Here is a 14,703-nt window from a genome sequence, read left to right on the forward strand (position 1 = left end):
CCTTCCCTCAAAGTGAGCGTTTGCGTCCTTGGGACCACAAAGAGAGAGGAGGTAATGGGGCAGGTGTTGCACTTTCTGCAATTACATGGGAATGGGTGATGGAGGGATCACTCCCTGCGGAAATCTAAACAGGGGAGTTAAAGGGAAGGTGTGTATAGTGATGGCTTCATGCTGGGGTTAGTGGAAATGACGGAGGATGATCCTTTGAATGTGGCGGCTGGTGGGTGAAGGGAAGGGGAAGGAAATTTACCATTAATTTTAAGTGTTTTCTCTGACCTTTCCCCCTCTGATGCTGAACTTTCTGTCCTCTGGAAAGGACTTGGTTTCATCCCCTTACACCCTTGCCTCAATGAATTTTGGGCTTGATGCAATGTTGAACATGTCTTCTATTGCCTTTGTCTCTGTGTTTACTTCTTTCGGCAGGAAGAGGTCCTCTCCACACGCAACCCCCCCCCCCCCCCCCCCCCCCCCCCAAGCCAATCAACGGATCCTTTCACCTGGCACTCCAATGTTCTCCCTCTACCTGGGCCACCCCCTCATGCCTCTTATCTTCATCCCAACCCAACACAGCCTGTTTCTGGCTCCTTCCCAATATCCACAAACAGGACTGTCCTGGTAGACCATCATTTCAGCCTGTTCCTCCCCACTTAACACATTTCCTCCTTTATTTGACTCTATTGTTTCTCCCCTTGTCCAGTTTCTTCCCACCTATATTCATGAATCCTCTGATGCCTTATATTATATCAACAATTTCCTGATTCCTGGCATCAGTTGGCTCCTTTTCACTAGGGATGTCCCTCGACACCTCCCAATGCCAAACAGGATGGTCTGATTCTTCCTTAAATAGAGGCCCGAACAATCCTCATCCAATACCAACCTCCTCCGCCTGGCTGAACTTGTGTTCTCATTGTACATTTGCTCCTTTAACTAATCTCACTTCCTTCTCCTTTAACTAATCTCACTTCCTCCAAATAAAAGGTATAGCCATGGGTACCCACATGTGCCCCAGTTGCCCCTGTCTTTTTGTGAGGTATGTGTAACATTCCCTGTTCCAGTGCTACTCCGGCTGCCTCCCACAACTTTTTCTGGTAAATCGATGACTGTATCTTTGCTGCTTTGTGCTCTAATCTGAACCTGGAAAAATTCATAAATTTTGCTTCCAATATTCATGCCTCTCCCACCTTCACATGTTCCATCTCCAACAATTCCCTTTCTTGACTTTTCAGTCTTCACTTCTGGTGATGGACTGTCTGCCAATATTTATTACAAACTCACCATCTCTCAGCTACCTCAACTACACCTACCTACATCCTGCTTGCTCTAAGGACTCTGAAGATAGTTGGCCTAGGAAACTGTCCTGAGAAACTTCTCTTTTAGTGTACCCAATGATTTTTTTTTCTAATTAAGGGACAATTTAGCATGGCCAATCCACCTACTAGGGAGGGTGAATTGTGACGAGGATGCAGGGATCTTACAGCAAGATCTGGGCAGGTTGGGCGAGTGGACAAACCAATGGCAGATGCAGTATAATTTGGATAAGTGTGAGGTTATTCATTTTGGAAGCAAAAACAGGAAGGCAAATTACTACCTGAATGGTTGTAAATTGGGAGAGGGGAGTATGCAGCGGGACCCGAGTGTCCTTGTGCACCATTCGCTGAAGGTAAGCATGCAGGTTCAGCAGGCGGTAAAGAAGGCTAATGGTATGTTGGCCTTCATTGCAAGAGGTTTTGAGTATAGAAACAGAGATGTGTTGCTGTAATTGTACAGGGCCTTGGTGAGGCAACACTTGGAGTATTGTGTGCAGTTTTGGTCTCCTTCTATGAGGAAACATGTTCTTGCTCTCTCGAGTGCAGCGAAGGTTTACCAGACTGATTCCAGGGATGGCGGGACTATCATATGGAGAAATTGACTAGGTCGGGATTGTTCTCGCTGGAGTTCAGAAGAATGAGGGGGAATCTCATAGAGACTTATAAAATTCTAACAGGATTAGACAGGGTAGATGTAGGGAAAATGTTACCAATGATAGCTGTGTCCACAACCAGAGGTCACAGGCTGAGCATTCAGGGTAAACCATTTCGGACAGACATAAGGAGACACTTCTTCACACAGAGTGGTGAGCCTGTGGAATTCATTACCACAGGAAGTAGTTGATGCTAAAACTTTGTATATACAGGGTCGCTGGATATAGAACTTGAGGAGAATGGAATCAATGGCTATTGGGAGAAAGCAGGCTATTCAGTTGGATGATCAGCCATGGTCGTGATGAATGGCGGAGCAGGCTCAAAAGGCCTCCTCCTGCTCCTATCTTCTATATATCTATGTACCAGGCACATCACAGGTTGTGGGGGTGAGATCCACATGGACAGTGACCTGAGGCCAGGATCGAACCCAGGTCCTCAGTGCCATGAGGCAGCACTGCTAACCACTGTGCTGCCCTCTGAGAAACTTCCTATAGCGATGTCCAGGAGATGAGATGACTAGCTTCCAGCAACCTCAACCATTTTCCTTTTCTGCTAGATATGACTTCAACCAGTGGTGATTTTCTCCACCCCATTAATTTGAATTTTGCTTGGGCTCCATGATGCCACACTTGATCAAATGCTGCCTTGTTGTCCAGGGCAGTCACTCTCTGATCACCTCTGGAATCATCTCTTTTATCCATGTGGAGTTGAGTTTAAAATTAGATCAGCTTTAATCTTGTTGAATGGCAGAGCAGGCTTGAGGGGCCAAGTGGCCTACTCCTGTGCCTAATTTGTGTGTGTGTATATATTTTTATAGCAGAATTTCCAGCCTCTGCCCTGCTTTTGTAGCTACAGTATTTATATGGCTGGTCCAGTTCAGTTTCTGGTGAATGGTAACCCCCAAGTTGTTGGTAGTGCCGATTCAACAGTGGCATTACCATTGTTGAAAAAATGCCATTGTTGAAAAGGGGGGTGGTACGTGTGTGATACAGATGTTACTTACCACTTATCAGCCCAAGCCTGAATGTTATCCAGGTATTGCCGCATATTGACACTGACTGTTTCAGTATCTTGAGGAGAGACAAATTATGTTGAAATTGTGTGAATATTCCCACTTCTGACCTTATGTTGGAGGAAGGGTTATCAATGAAGCAGCTGAAGATGGTTGGCTCTAGGACCGTGCCCTCAGGATCTCTTGCAGCGATGTCCTGGGACTGAGATAATTGACCTCCAACAGCCACAACCATTTTCCTTTGTGCTAGGAATGACTGCAATCAGTGAAGACTTTTTGCCTGATTCCCATTGACTTAGTTGTGCTGACTCCTTGATGAGATACGGCACAAGGAAGTTTTGACCAAGGTTGGTATCATTACCGGTACAGGCTTGGAGGGTGGAAGGGCCTGTTTCTGTGGGGTATTCTTTGATCTTTGAGTAGGCCATTTGCACATTTGAGCCTGAACCACCATTTAGTATGACCATGGCTGATCATGCAAATTCAGTATCCCACTCCTGCTTTCTCTCCATACTTCTTAATCGCTTTAGCTGCAAGGGCCACATCCGGCTCCCTGTTTAATATATCCAACAAACTAGCCCCAACAGCTTTCTGTGGTAAAGAATTCTACAAGTTCACAACTCTCTAAGAGAAGTTGTTCTTCCTCATCTCAGTGCTGAATGGCTTACCCCAAGCCCAGGCCAGAGTGGGGGGTGAATGTAATGAGGCATGAATCCAAGGTCCCGGTTGAGGCCGTACTCGTGCGCCACAGCAAAAAAAACGCACCGACCTCCTCAGAAGACAAACACAGGACACAACCGACGGAATACCCTTCGTCGTCCAGTACTTCTCCGGAGTAAAGAAACTATGTCGTCTTCGCAGCCTTCAACACGTCATCGATGAAGACGAACTTCTTGCCACGGCCATCTGCAAGATTTGCCAGATCATCGACATGGGTACCACCATTACACGTGACCCTACCGGGTACGCGGTACATACTCGTGCGACTCGGCCAACGTTGTCTACCTCATACGCTGCAGGAAAGGATGTCCCAAGGCATAGTATGTTGGCAAGACCATGCAGACGCTGCCGCCGCGGATGAACGGACATCGCGCGACAATCATCAGGCAGGAATATTCCCTTCCAGTCGGAGAACATGTCACCAGTCAAGGGCATTCAGCCTCCAGCTTCAGGTAAGCGTTCTCCAAGGCAGCCGTCAGGACGCGCGACAACGCAGAATCGCTGAGCAGAAACTTATAGCCAAGTTCTGCATGCATGAGTACGGCCTCAACCGGGACCTTGGATTCATGTCTCATCCCCACCATCTGGCCTGGGCTTGCAAAATCCTACCAATTGAGACAATTCACACCTCTTTAACCTGTAATTATCCCTCTCTCCAGTCGCACCTCTGGACCTGTAAAGTCTTAATTACCTGTAAAGACTCGCATTCCAAAATATCATCTTGCATCATCGACTTTTTCTATATTTATGGTTGTGGAGCCTTCCTCTTCACTCACCTGATGAAGGAGCTGCGCTCTGAAAGCTAGTGATTCGAAACAAACCTGTTGGACTTTAACCTGGTGTTATAAGACTTCTTACTGTGCCCACCCCAGTCCAACGCCAGCATCTCCACATCATGGCTACCCTTATTCTTAGGTTGTGACCCCTAGTTCTGGGCATCCCCGACATCGAGAAAATTCTTCCCACATCTAGTCTGTCCAGTCCCATCAGGATTTTATGTTTCTATTACATCCTCTACCGTTCTCCTAAACTCCAGTGAGTATAAGTTCAGTTGATAGTCTTTCTTCATGCATCAGTCCTGCCATCCCAGGAATTAGTCTGGTGAACCCTCAATAGCAAGAATGTCTTTCCTCAAACTAGGAGACCTGCACACAATACTCGAGGTGTGGCCTCACTAAGGTCCTGTATAATTGCAGCAAGACATCCCTACTTCTATTCTCAAATCCTCTCGGTATGAAGGCCAGCATGCCATTATCTTTCCTCACCACCTGCTGTACCTGCATGCCAAGCTTCAGCGACTGTTCCACCATGACACCCAAATCTCGTTGCAATTCCCCTTTGCTAAATTTCCACCATTCAGATAATAATCTGTCTTCTACCAAAGTGGATAACTTCACATTTACCCACATTATATTGCATTTGCCAAGTATTTCCCCACTGAGCCAGCCTCTTTGCGTCCTCCTCACAGCACACACTGCCACCCAATTTAGTGTTGTCTGCAAATGTGGAGATATTGCATGCAATTCCTTCACCCAAACCATTAATGTATATTGTGAACAGCTGGGATCCCAGCACTGAACCCTGCAGTCACTGCCTGCCACTCTGAAAAGGACCTGTTTATTTCCACTCTCTGCTTCCTGTCTGCCAACCAGTTGTTTATCCACGTCAATACATACCCCCAATATCATGAGCTTTAATTTTGCTCACTAATCTCTTGAGTGGGATTTTGTCAAAAGCCTTTTAAAAGTCCAGATACACAACATCCACTGGTTCACACTTGTCCACTCTGCTGGTCACATCGTCAAACAAAAATCCAGAAGATTTGTCAAGCATGATTTCCCTTTAGTGAACCCATCCCAACTTGGACCAATCCTGTCCCCGCCTTCCAAATGCTCAGTTATTTCTTCCTTAATAATTGACTGCAGCATTTTTCCCACCACCGATGTCAAACTAACCAGTCTATAATTCCCTGTTTTCTCTCTCCCTCCTTTCTTTAAAAAGTGGGGTTACATTAGCTACCTTCCAATCCATTGGAACTCTTCCAGAGTCTATAGAATGCTGTAAAAATGATGACCAATGTATTCTCATATTCTATTTTCTCCTTCCAAATTAAACCCTTTGTCCTCCTGCTGAATTTTAAATTTCTCCCAGTCCTCAGGCTTACTGCTTTTTCTGGCCAATTTGTACGCCTCCTCTTTGGCTTTAACTCTGTCCTTGATTTCCCTTGTTCGCCATGGTTGAGCCACCTTCCCTGGCTACAATTTTGCCAGACAGGGATGTACAATTGTTGGAAGTTCATCCATGTGTTCTTTAAATGTCTGCCATTGCCTATCCACCGTCAGCCCCTTAAGTATATTTTGCCAGTTTATCCTAGCCAATGCATGTCTCATACCATCAAAGTTAGCTTTCTTTAAGCTCAGGACCCTAATCAGACTTAACTGTAATTCTCCATGTTCATGAAGAATTCTATCATATTATGGTCATTCTTCCCTAAAGGATCTTGCACCACAACGTTGCTAATTAATCCTCTCTCATTGCACAATACACAGTCTCGGACGGCATGCTCTCGAGTTGGTTCCGTGACATATTGGTCGAGAAAACCATCCCTTCCACATTCCAGAAAATCATCCTCCATCGCATTGCTACCAGTTTGATTAGCCCAATCAATATGCAGATTGAAGTCACCTATAGTAACTATGTACCCTTACTGCATCTCTAATTTCTTGTTTGATGCAATCGCTAACCTCACAACTACTGTTTGGTGATCTGGACACAATTCCCACTAATGTTTTTTTGCCCTTTAGTGTTCCGCAGCTCCACCCATACAGATTCCACATCATCCAGGCTAATGCCCTTCCTTACTATTGTGATAATCTCCTCTTTAACCAGCAACGTTACCCCACCTCCCTTTCCTTCTATCTTTCCTGAATATTGAATACCTCTAGATGTTGAGCTCCCATCTTTGGTCACCCTGGAGCCAGGACTCCATGATCCCAACTACATCCTAACTGTTCATGCTTGTCAGCACAGTTAATTCCTCAATCTTATTACAAATGCTCCTCGCACTGAGACACAGACCATTCAGGCTTATTTTTTGACATGTATTGCCCTTTAAGAATTATGATGTAGTGAGGCCCTTTTTGATTTCTGTCTTTGGTTTCTCTGCCTTCCACTTTTCCCTTTATTGCCTTTTGTTTCTGTCTCCAGCGACTTCCTGCATCCTTCTTGAAAAGTTTATAGAAACCAAATTTGCACAGCCCTTGCATTGAATAGACAATGAAGGTTGGAGCCCATCCTTTCCCCAGACCACGAATACCTTCTTCTTTCACAGTGATAGAAAACACTTTGACAATGTTCTGGTAGTTTCCAGGATTCACCTGAATGCAGCACTTCACCAGATCCAAGAGCACAATAGCAGTGTGTGTTAGACCACAACTCCGGTTTCCATCCCCCTGCCATTTAAGTTTAAAGCCTCCCCAACAGCACTAGCAAACACTCCCCCTAGGACACTGGTTCCGGTCCTGCTCAGTGCAGACTGTCTGGATTGTACTGGTTCCACCTCCCTCAGAACAGTTGCTAATGTCCCAGGAATTTGAAACCCTCCCTCTTGCACCATCCCTCAAGCCACGTATTCATTTTAGCTATCCTGCCATTCCTACTCTGACTAGCATATGGCACTGGTAGCAATCAGATTACTACCTTTTGGAGGTCCTACTTTTTAGTTTAATTCCTAACTCCTTAAATTCAGTCAAATGCTCCTTGACATCAGGAACAGTCACACTTGCCTCACCTCTAGAATTCAGCTCTTATGATGTTTGGATTAAGGCTGCAATGAGATCAAAAGCTGAGTGGGCCTCGTGGAACCCAAACTGAGCATCAGTGAGCAGGTTATTCCCTCTTAACACTGTTGATGACTCCTCCCATTAACTTTGCCTTTGATCAAGCATAGACTGATGGGTTTGTAATTAGAGGGTTGGGTTATCTGATGTTTTGTGGACAATTGCTTGGCAGTCAACACCTGTAGAATCAAGCAATGAGCAACAAAGTCACGATTAAGTGGTAATTAGGTTGTGTGTATTAAAGACAGGAATACATATTAAATCTATTAAACTCACTGCTGCCTCACAGTGCTGAGGTACTGGTTTCAATCCCGGCCCCGGGTCACTGTCCGTGTGGAGTTTGCACATTCTCCCCATGTCTGCGTGGGTCCCACCCCCACAACCCAAAGATGTGCAGGGTTGGTGAATTGGCCATGCTAAATTGCCTCTTAATTAGAAAAAAGAATTGGGTATGCTACATTTCTTTTTTTAATATCTATTAAACTAAGAAAATTTCCTTCTCAACCTTCGTACCAAATATTATATTTGTCTATGAAAAATCCATGGCAACAAATTTTCTAATTGCTTTGTTCACAAAGTTATTTACTAACTGGACAGCACTTGTTAAAAATAAAATGTAGCTTGGATAAGTAAAAACAGAAAATTGCAGTTTCTGGATGATCCATCCCATATAACTACATGTATAACAGACATGTTATGAAATCAGCACGAACCCTCTGCATTTATTCCATTTTTAAAAAAGATTTGTCCTGTTGCTCAGAAGGGAAGGGAGAAGAGGAACAGAGCACTTGTCATTGGGGACTCCATAGTTAGAGGAACAGACAGGAGGTTCTGTGGGAACGAAAGAGACTCACGGTTGGTGTGTTGCCTCCCAGGTGCCAGGGTTCGTGATATCTCTGATCGTATTTTTGGGATCCTTAAAGGGGAGGGGGAGCAGCCCCAAGTCGTGGTCCACATAGGTACCAATGACATAGGTAGGAAGAGAGATGGGGATTTGAGACAGAAATTCAGGGAGCTAGGGTGGAAGCTGAGAGCTAGAACAGAGTTTTTATCTCTGGGTTGTTACCCGTGCCACGTGCTAGCGAAGTGAGAAATAAGGAGAGAGAGGAGTTGAACACGTGGCTACAGGGATGGTGCAGGAGGGAGGGTTTTGGTTTCCTGGATAACTGGGGCTCATTCTGGGGTAGGTGGGACCTCTACAAACAGGATGGTCTTCACCTGAACCAGAGGGGTACCAATATCCTGGGGGGGAGATTTGCTAGTGCTCTTCGGGGGGGTTTAAACTAATTCAGCAGGGGGATGGGAACCTAAATTGTAGTTCCAGTGTACAGGATGTTGAGAGTAGTGAGGTCAGGGATAGGGTTAAAAGTTCGAAAGAGGGCACCGGCAAGCAAGACGCTGGTTTGAAGTGTGTCTACTTCAACGCCAGGAGCATCCGGAATAAGGTGGGTGAGCTTGCAGCATGGGTTGGTACCCGGGATCTCGATATTGTTGCGATTTTGGAGACATGGGTAGAGCAGGGACAGGAATGGTTGTTGCAGGTTCCAGGATTTAGATGTTTCTGTAAGAACAGAGAAGATGGTAAAAGAGGGGGGGGGGGGTGTCGCATTGTTAATCAAGGAAAGTATTACGGCGGTAGAAAGGACGTTTGAGGACTCGTCTACTGAGGTAGTATGGGCCGAGGTAAGGAACAGGAGAGAAGAGGTTACCCTATTGGGAGTTGTCTATAGACCTCCGAATAGTTCCAGAGATGTAGAGGAAAGGATTGCAAAGATGATTCTCAACAGGAGCGAGAGTAACAGGGTAGTTGTTACGGGGGGCTTTAACTTTCCAAATATTGACTGGAAATACTATAGTTTGAGTACTATAGATGGGTCAGTTTTTGTGCAGGAGGGTTTTCTGACACAGAATGTAGACAGGCCAACAAGGGGCAAGGCCACTCACAATTCGGTTATGTTTACTTTAGCAATGGGCAGGGATAGGTATATACTGGAAGGCAAGAATTATAGCTGGGGGAAAGGCAATTATGAAAGGCAAGATTTAGGATGTATAGGATGGGGAAGGAAACTGCAGGGGATGGGTACAATCGAAATGTGGAGCTTTTTCAAGGAACAGCTACTGCGTGTCCTTGATAAGTGTGTACCTGTCAGGCAGGGAGGAAGTTGTCGAGCAAGGGAACCGTGGTTTACTAAGGAAGTTGAAGCACTTGTCAAGAGGAAGAAGAAGTCTTATGTTAGGATGAGACATGAAGGCTCAGTTAGGGCACTTGAGAGTTACAAGTTAGCCAGGAAGGACCTAACGGGAGAGGTAAGAAGAGCGAGGAGAGGACACGAAAAGTCGTTGGCGGATAGGATCAAGGAAAACCCTAAGGCTTTCTATAGGTATATCAGGAACAAAAGAATGACTAGAGTAAGATTAGGGCCAATCAAGGATAGTCGTGGAAAGTTGTGTGTGGAATCGGAGGAGATAGGGGAAGCGTTAAATGGATATTTTTCATCAGTGTTTACACTGGAGAAAGACAATGTTGTCGAGGAGAATACTCAGGTTGTCGACCAGGCTAGATGGAATTGAGGTTCACAAGGAGGAGGTGTTAGCAATTTTGGAAAATGTAAAAATAGATAACTCCCCTGGGCCAGATGGGATTTATCCTAGGATTCTCTGGGAAGCCAGGGAGGAGATTGCAGAGCCTTTGTCCTTGATCTTTATGTCATCTTTGTCGACAGGAATAGTGCCGGAAGACTGGAGGATAGCAAATGTTGTCCCCTTGTTCAAGAAGGGGAGTAGAGACAACCCTGGTAATTATAGACCTGTGAGCCTTACTTTGGTTGTGGGTAAAATGTTGGAAAAGGTTATAAGAGATAGGGTTTATAATCATCTTGAAAAGAACAAGTTGATTAGCGATAGTCAACACGGTTTTGTGTAGGGTAGGTCATGCCTCACAAACCTTATTGAGTTTTTTGAGAAGGTGACCAAACAGGTGGATGAGGGTAAAGCGGTTGATGTGGTGTATATGGATTTCAGTAAGGCATTTGATAAGGTTCCCCACGGTAGGCTATTGCAGAAAATAAGGAAGTATGGGATTGAAGGTGATTTAGCGGTTTGGATCAGTAATTGGCTAGCTGAAAGAAGACAGAGGGTGGTGGTTGATGGCAAATGTTCATCCTGGAGTTCAGTTACTAGTGGTGTACCGCAAGGATCTGTTTTGGGGCCACTGCTGTTTGTCATTTTTATAAATGACCTGGAAGAGGGTGTAGAAGGATGGGTTAGTAAATTTGCAGATGACACGAAGGTCGGTGGAGTTGTGGATAGTGCTGAAGGATGTTATAGGATACAGAGGGACATAGATAAGCTGCAGAGCTGGGCTGAGAGGTGGCAGATGGAGTTTAATGCGGAAAGGTGTGAGGTGGTTCACTTTGGAAGGAGTAACAGGAATGCAGAGTACTGGGCTAATGGCAAGATTCTTGGTAGTGTAGATGAACAGAGAAATCTCGGCATCCAGGTACATAAATCCCTGAAAGTTGCCACCCAGGTTAATAGGGCTGTTAAGAAGGCATATGGTGTGCTAGCCTTTATCAGTAGGGGGATTGAGTTTCGGAGCCACAGGGTCATGCTGCAGCTGTACATAACTCTGGTGCGGCCGCTCCTGGAGTACTGCGTGCAGTTCTGGTCACCACATTATAGGAAGGATGTGGAAGCTTTGGAAAGAGTTCAGAGGAGATTTACTAGGATGTTGCCTGGTATGGAGGGAAGGTCTTACGAGGAAAGGCTCAGGGACTTGAGGTTGTTTTCGTTAGAGAGGAGAAGACTGAGAGGTGACTTAATAGAGACATATAAGATAGTCAGAGGGTTAGATAGGGTGGACAGTGAGAGTCTCTTTCCTCGGATGGTGATGACCAACACAAGGGGACATAGCTTTAAATTGAGGGGTGATAGATATAGGACAGATGTCAGAGGCAGTTTCTTTACTCAGAGAGTAGTAGGGGTGTGGAATGCCCTGCCTGCAACAGTAGTAGACTCGCCAACTTTAAGGGCATTTAAGTGGTCACTGGATAGACATATGGATGAAAATGGAATAGTGTAGGTCAGATAGGCTTCAGATGGTTTCACAGGTCAGCGCAACATCGAGGGCCGAAGGGCCCGTACTGCGCTGTAATATTCTATGTTCTATTTGGCAACATTAAAAATATATTGATATACTAGCATCTAATTCATGGCCATCTGTTAACTCTGCTTTATTAATTTTAACCTTTTATTACAGCATCCACAGATGTACTATGCCCCAGAAGAATCAAACAGAAGAAATTATGAAACGTATAGAATGTATATGCAGTCTCCACACAGCTATGAAGAGCCCTATTTTGATGACCAAATGCATTATCAAACAGCAACTGATTATACATCACAACATGGACTTAAAACGTCAACTAACTATGTAGACTTGTATTCCACTACACGGCTGCCGTACAGAGCAGAGCAGTACCCAGGATCCCCAGACTCCTGGGTTTAATATTTGGGAGGCAAAATTTAAAAAAAAATATTTTTGCTCTCTTTCTAAGAGATTTGATTGTAAGTGATCATGATGTACAAGATTTCTGGTGGAGACAATGTGAATGTAATCTTAAGGAAGGAATTCAGGATGTGCTTTTTAACAAGGAAATCATAGAAGGAACTGCAAAGGAAATTTGATGGGGAGAGTCTTTTAACTCTGTGTCTAGATGTTAGATTTCTTATGTGTAGCTCTTGTGACTTGGTGGAGGTGTGGGCCATGTGATGAAAGGTTTGAGGTGGAAGAAATTAATTTGAGAATGTGTGGGCCAATGAAATGTGAAACTTTTGTGAATAAAGTCCTACTCTTGGTTTGTACAGACATTTTAAGTATATACCCTTTTAGTTTAATTAAAATAATGAGCCTTCAAATTATGTATTCCATTTCCCCTTGTAAATTTGCTTTATTTTGGTGTAAATATGGAAATGCCATATGAACAAGGATTGCTGTCATTTCTGAAAGCAGTATCCTGTATTGAAAATGTTTCAAGTCCAGGTGTCATACAATAGATGAATTGTTCTAAATGAAAATAAGTCACATTTTGTTTTAAAGGAGTTTTGTAATTTCAAATAATATGCATTTCCCAGTAAACTGGTACTTATTTTTCCATTCCCATTCTGTGGCTAGTTTCACTGCCATTTGCTATATGCATTTATAAATAAATGTGATCATTACCTTCATTGAAGTTTTTTGCTCAAGTTTGTTTTTACCATTCAAGGTACAATTGATGTATCTGCTACCTAGATGCTCGTGTTTATTAATCTGGTGCTTCCAGATTGCAAGATTTTTTTTTAAACAGGATTCGAACCAGCATTTTGCTTTTAGCACTATCATTCTGCATTCGTCTTTAACTTTTCTTCTCTTGGCCTTCTAATTTTGGTTTACAATTTTTTTACATCTAATTTTACGTCCTTAAAACAACTAGTGGCAAGTTTGGTTCAGTACAGTGATTTCCAAACAAATTGCTTAAATATTCTTGGTGGCCTTCAGTTGCTAGATTAAGTAGGTTTGGGCAAGAATTCACCAGTGTGTATTTCCTGGGAATGTTCAAGTGGGAACTTTAGGTTCTGCAGCCTTCGTCCTCCAAATGTAGCAGGTGCTGCTTTTACATACTGTGTTTAACCATACCATCTGATGACTTACATATATGATGTGTTTTTCATATCACTTTATTTGTGTATACAGTTGATGCCTTTCTTTCCTGAGAAAGACACTAAATTAATTGAGTTTGTTGGTGTGACAGTTGAGAATGAAACAATCCTGCAGGATATGAGAAGTAAGTTCTATGTCACTGTAAACAAGGTGCTTTATTATGTAGAGAAAAATGGGAAGATTGTTTTAAGATTAAAGCAGTCTCAACTCCATTTTCAGTGAAGTTAGGCAACAGACAAAAAGACTCTTGCATCAAAGCTCTGAATGGGACTTGATTCCGCATCCGAGCTCTAACTTTTCTCTAGCCAATTCATGCTCCCTAATTTTCTTCTCTCTTTGAAACTCTGTCCTCATCTTTTCCCTCCCATTCTAACTTCTCTCTATGGAGTCAAGTTCAAGCTTTCACATTTCAATTTATTTTCCTATTTAAAGCGGATTCATTTACAATTGAATTATAGCTAATTTAACGGAATTGCTATTTAGATTAACTGTTTTTCTTCCAATCCCAGATAGTGCACTATTGCTTCGATCACTTCTGCTTTCTTAGCTCCTGCTTTTAACTCTTAACTCTTCTGCTAATGCCATTAACCTAGCCTTTGGTTCATAAGATATAGGAGCAGAATTAGGCCATTTGGCGCATCGAATCTGCTCCACCATTGTACCGTGGCTGATATGTTCCTCATCTGCTACCGACAATGTTACAGAGCTGGATGGCAAAATCAGCCAGAGCATCCCCTTCCTAGAACACGTGATCTAGGAGAGGGAGTAGGTAATTTAACCTCCCAAGCCTAACACCCCCATATGTGATCATGGCTGATCCCTTCCTAGCCTCAACCTCACCGTCCTGCCCTTTCTCTATAACCCTTCAACCCATTATCAATTAAAAATCTGTCTAAAAATCCTCCTTAAATTTACTCACTGTCCCTGTATCCACCACACTCTGGGGTAGTGAATTCCACAGACTCTCAACCCTTTGGGAGAAGTAGTTTTTCCTCCAAATCTGTTTTAAATTTGCTACCTCTTATTTAAGATTATGACCTCTCGTCTTAGAATGCCCCACAAGAGAAAGCATCAGCTCCACGTCTACCTTATCCATACCTTTTAGCATCTTGCATACATCAATTTGATCTCCCCTCATTCTTCTAAACTCTTTAGAGTATAGGCCTAAACTGTTCAATCTCTTCTCATACGACAAACGCCTCATCTCTGGAATCAATTGAGTGAACCTCCTCTGAACTGTCTCCAATGCCACTACATCTTTGCTCAAATCAGAGGTCCAAAACTGTGCACAATGTTCCAGGTGTGGTCTTAACAATGCCTTGTATAGTAGCAACAACACTTCCTTACCTTTATACTCTATATTTCTTTTGCTATAAATGCCAATATTCTATTTGCTTTCCTTATTATCTGCTACACATGCATGAGGACCCCCAGATCCCTCTGCATCGGAGCATCCCGAAGTCTCTCCCCATT

The 14,703-nt window shown here is 43.8% G+C and overlaps 1 protein-coding gene across 4 annotated transcripts in view; it reads left to right on the forward strand.

Annotated features, from left to right (window-relative positions):
• Positions 1-12,758, forward strand: part of pkp4 (plakophilin 4) — a 322,789-nt gene extending 310,031 nt beyond the window's left edge. For all 4 annotated transcript variants that reach the window (XM_038789587.1, XM_038789589.1, XM_038789588.1 and 1 more), the window contains exon 22: positions 11,791-12,758. In XM_038789587.1, coding sequence (XP_038645515.1) covers positions 11,791-12,039 — 249 coding nt within the window. In that variant the 3' untranslated portion in view covers positions 12,040-12,758. The remainder of the gene's footprint in view (positions 1-11,790) is intronic.
• Positions 12,759-14,703: the final 1,945 nt, after the last annotated feature.

The sequence above is a fragment of the Scyliorhinus canicula genome, chromosome 2 (genome assembly GCF_902713615.1).
Source record: "Scyliorhinus canicula chromosome 2, sScyCan1.1, whole genome shotgun sequence".
NCBI classification, from domain to species: Eukaryota; Metazoa; Chordata; class Chondrichthyes; order Carcharhiniformes; family Scyliorhinidae; genus Scyliorhinus; species Scyliorhinus canicula.